The sequence below is a fragment of the Apaloderma vittatum genome, unplaced genomic scaffold (assembly GCF_000703405.1).
Source record: "Apaloderma vittatum isolate BGI_N311 unplaced genomic scaffold, ASM70340v1 scaffold20886, whole genome shotgun sequence".
NCBI lineage: Eukaryota > Metazoa > Chordata > Aves > Trogoniformes > Trogonidae > Apaloderma > Apaloderma vittatum.
Window position 1 is genome coordinate 1 of NW_009723633.1, and position 4,542 is coordinate 4,542.

Below are 4,542 nucleotides of genomic sequence, written 5' to 3' on the forward strand. Positions count from 1 at the left end.
GTTGCCCCCGTGGGACCATTTCTAAAGCGGTTTGTGTTGAATCCACACAGATACGGCTTGCAGGTCATGGAGAAGGTTCTCAAGATGGCCGAAGGCATCGATATCGGGGAGATGAGGTCATACGAGCTGGTGCCTAGCAGGAAGCTGAAAAGATACCGCTCTCCGTCTGACAGTGAGTACATCTGCCCGTGTGGCAAGGGAGATGCCCTTCCCTGCCGCCGCTGGGTGGGCAGTAGTGGGAGCGTGGGGAGAGCAGCGTGCACGGGGCCCCCTCCGAGAGAGGCACAGAACCGACCGTGATGCAGCTCTTTCTCCTCCTCTGCCGTGTTGTGGGGTGTACATAATTCATGCAGAGTTCTCTTTTTACTTAAGAAAATATCGTTTCATTGAAATTACCAGGTAATTGATTTTCCTAGTGATAGCATTAGGGAATTGAATCTGTGTAATGGAATATCTGTCTGCCCTTCTTCTCTGTGCAGAGGGGCTGCTGTTCTGATCTGAGAAGGGATTGTATGTGTGCCTGGAGACGCAGAGTTCAGCTCATTGATTTTGTGTTAAGGCCTGCCTGGAGCATTGAGTGGTGTAGGTGGCATTGCTTTAATTTTTTTTTTTTTCTCCTTACTGGGCCTGGAAAGTCCTACATGTGCCAGCCCAGTCCCATGGTCTCAGGAATTGATGTTCCAGCTGTAGTTTTTCCAGTGGAGGAACTGCAGCAGGCAGAGAGGGCTGGTGGTTCAGTGGCTCCATCCACTGGCTCCTCCAGCACCCTCAGAGCTCCCTGTGCTCTCTCCAGAGGAAATCGTTCATGGGTGCAGGTGGTGGATGCGAGCTCGCGGGGTCTTGCTTTGTGAGGCAGTGCCGGTCAGCAGTTTGGCTGTTTAAAGCACAGATGGTCAGACAGCACAGGACTCCCCTAGGCTTGGATACACCCCGGCTCTGCCAAACTTTCTTCCCTTGCCCTTGACACCCAGCAGTCTTCTGTGGTTCCACAGGCCGCCTGCAAAACAGAGAAAAATACTGCTTTTCTCCCAGAGTTTGTCTGTCTTACGCAGCAGCGCTGAGGGGAAGGGTTCTCTATTGCATGTTACACAGGCAGCATAAGGAGCTGTTCTGCTGGTGAGAGCCTTTAGATGCTGCTGCAGCACAACCATCAAAATGTCAAACAGAGCACGAAACGTAAACCTTGCCATAATTCATCAAAACCGGTGACTGAAGGATTTAACGTGTGTCTAAGAGCTTAGTCACCTGACTTATAAATCAAGGCCTGTTTATGCTTTATGCAAAATGTTTTTTTCATCTGCAGTAAACAAGGCTATGGTAGTGTGATGTCTAGACAGATGTACTGCCTGACCTATATTACGGCTGCACACACTGGCATTAGATTAGGCAGCTCGTTCCAAGGCGCTGAGGTGGCCTCTTCCTCCACTGATGAAATTACTCACGTGCACCACTTCAGTGTGTGGGGGCTAAATCTTTCCTAGGAGAAGCCTTGTATAACTATCTTTTAGGTGTAACATGTGTCCTTATCAGCTATTTCATTCTCATTTTCTGCAGTAGCTGCGCATATCAGGATATTCTGCCTCATTTGCATTTCTTCTGGATAAGAAACGAGAGGTCTGCCAGGAATGTGTGGCCCCTCCAGGCACTGCAGCTGTTGCCTGAAGCTTGGGCAGATTTCTCCATGTTTGGTGTCCTCTGGCCAAGGGTAGTTTTATTTACAGAAAATATGCTTCTATTAACCCTGTCATTAACAGCCCTGCGTGTTTTGGAAAGGAGGGTTCAGTATCACGGTGTTCCTCCATCAAATGGGAAGACCTGAAGATAAAGTAGTTTATCTGAGATCACCCTCCAACCCCGCAGCAGAGACAGAGCTGAGGCTCTAGTCCCGTTCTGGTGTTCTTGTTGGCTGTAGTTTTTATTTGTTTGAGTAGCTTTGAACAGATTAACTTCAGAAAGGACTGGCTGGGTTCAGTGGGCAGTGTTGGGTTCAGTGGGCAGTGTTGGGTTCAGTGGGCAGTGCCGGGGGCAGAGCAAGTGATTCAGATCTGAAATCCATGTGACTACAGGTATAGAGATTTTTGTATGGTAGTTGCGGGGCTGGAAATACCACTGTAGTGACCTGCACAAGAATGAATGGTCTTGTTTGATCAATTTTGAGGGTCTCGGGAAGGAAACCTTTTGGTTTGTGGCTAAGTGGGAGTGCTGTGTTCAGAGCTTGCAAGCTCCTCGTGGAGATCACTGTGTGGAAACATCGTCTCCCTGTCACAGCACGTATTGGTAACCTTGGCATTTTCTTCCACCCCATAGGTCCAGAGCCAGAAGCGATGCCCGAGCCACCCAAAAAGGTGGCCCCCAGGTTCCGGGTGCGACCACGTTTTGAACCCATACACTTTGTCACCAGTGCTGAGAAGGATGTCAGGAAGGAAGATTCTGTGGATAACCAAATGCAGGAGGTGAACCAGGAGGCAAATTCAAACAGTGTAGCACAGCCAGCTGAAAACTGCACAGATTCTTTGGTGAGTTTGCGGGAGGTGGATCCTCAGCTCTCCAACTCGGCTGGGCTTGGCTTTGCAGGCCAGGCAGCAGCAGCCAAGGCAGCCGTGAATAGTGTGGACTCTACCACGAGCAGCACGTTGCAGGTTTCTGTTTCTCCTTCAGCTGTCCAGTCTGCGTCAGAGACTTTCCCTCCGTCAGCAATAATGCTGAAGCAGAGTTTTATCGAGAAACTGTCAGCAGCTATCTGGAAAAATCTTGCTAACCCAGATGCGAACACTGGGACTGATAAAATAAACTACACGTATCTTTTGACACGTTCAATTCAGGCCTGCAAGACAAATCCTGAATATATTTATGTTCCTCTGAAAGAAATCGCCCCTGCTGACCTCCCCAAGAGCAAGAAGCTCCTAACAGATGGCTTCGCTTGCGAAGTGCGATGTCAGAATGTCTACCTGACCACCGGTTACGCTGGCAGCAAAAATGGATCCAGGGATCGAGCCGCAGAGCTGGCAGTCAAGCTGCTGAAGAAGTCTGTGGAAGTTCGAGTTGTCCAGCGGAAGTTCAGGCACACCTATCACGAAGACTTGGTGGTGTGCGAGGCAGGTGTGAGTCGCCCAGATTTCCCTCCAGCTCTCAAACCTCACGAGGAGTTTGTAGTTGCCAACAGGGACTGTGTTCCGATGCAGCCCGGTACGGAGTCTGTGAAAGGTTCCACCAACACCAGTAAACACTGGACTAGTTTTGTCCTCACAGAGAATGCCAGCGACGCAATAGGAATACTTAACAATTCTGCCTCATATAACAAAATGTCTGTTGAATATAAATATGAATTAATGCCCAACCGCTCGTGGCGTTGTCAAGTGTATCTACAGGATCACTGCCTAGCCGAGGGTTTTGGCACTAAAAAGACCAGCAAGCACGCGGCAGCTGAGGAAGCCTTGAAAATCCTGCAGAAGATGCAGTCAAATGTAACAGCCATCAAGGTGACCCAGGTTCAGAAGGTGGGCTGCTCCTCGCGGGGCTCTGGAAGGAAGAAGGACCTGAAGGACCTTGTGGTTTACGAGAACTCCAGTAATCCCGTGTGTACGCTGAACGACACCGCCCAGTTCAACAAGATGACGGTGGAATACGTCTTCGAAAGGATGACTGGCATGCGATGGAAATGCAAGGTGCTGCTTGAAGATGAATTCATCGCAGAAGCAGTTGGAGTGAAGAAATCCGTCAAGCATGAGGCAGCAGAGGAAGCCGTGAAAATCCTCAAAAAGACTCAGCCAACTGTTGTTAATAACCTGAAGAAAGGCACCGTCGAAGACGTCATCTCCAGAAATGAGATTCGAGGTCGATCAGCAGAAGAGGCTTTCAAACAGAAGATCAAAGAAGACAACATCGGGAATCAAATTTTAAGAAAGATGGGCTGGACAGGCGGGGGGCAAAAAAAAGGAGAGCCTATTTCAGTGAAGGAGCAGTTTAAAAGGGAAGGACTCGGGCTCGATGTAGAAAGGGTGAACAAAATCGCTAAAAGAGATATCGAGGAGATCATTCGAAACTATGCACGCTCGGACAGTCACATTGACTTGACTTTCTCTAGAGAACTGACCATGGATGAGCGGAAGCAGATACATCAGATCGCCCAAAAATATGGTCTTAAAAGTAAGTCTCATGGGCAGGGGCACAACAGGTACTTGGTGGTGAGCAGGAAGCGGCGCAAGGAGGATCTGTTAGACCAGCTGAAGCAGGAGGGCCAGGTTGGCCACTACGAGCTCATTATGCCTCAGGCAAACTGAGGGTCGGTGTCGCTCTGCCAGAGACTGAGCTTCCTAGGTATTCAATTGAAGAAAGAGATGCTGCATTTTTCTTGTTGTGGATTATATTAACGTTAAAAGTCTTTTACTTCGTTAATATAATTTCTAAGATGTTAGACATTTAGAACTGACCAAATTCTGTTCAAGTATATTAGCACAACCCAAAAGCAGTAGTGCTGTTGCTGTATGTGTCTTTGATATTACTTGTTCCTTCACATTTTAATAGTTTTGTAATAGCAAAAAC

The 4,542-nt window shown here is 48.5% G+C and overlaps 1 protein-coding gene across 1 annotated transcript; it reads left to right on the forward strand.

The window, feature by feature from the left end:
• Positions 1 to 66: 66 nt before the first annotated feature.
• NKRF (NFKB repressing factor) lies at positions 67 to 4,285 on the forward strand. Its single transcript, XM_009872199.1, has 3 exons — positions 67 to 176; positions 1,624 to 1,627; positions 2,334 to 4,285. The coding sequence occupies exons 1-3, from the start codon at positions 67 to 69 to the stop codon at positions 4,278 to 4,280; spliced, it is 2,061 nt and encodes a 686-aa protein (XP_009870501.1). The 3' UTR covers positions 4,281 to 4,285.
• Positions 4,286 to 4,542: the final 257 nt, after the last annotated feature.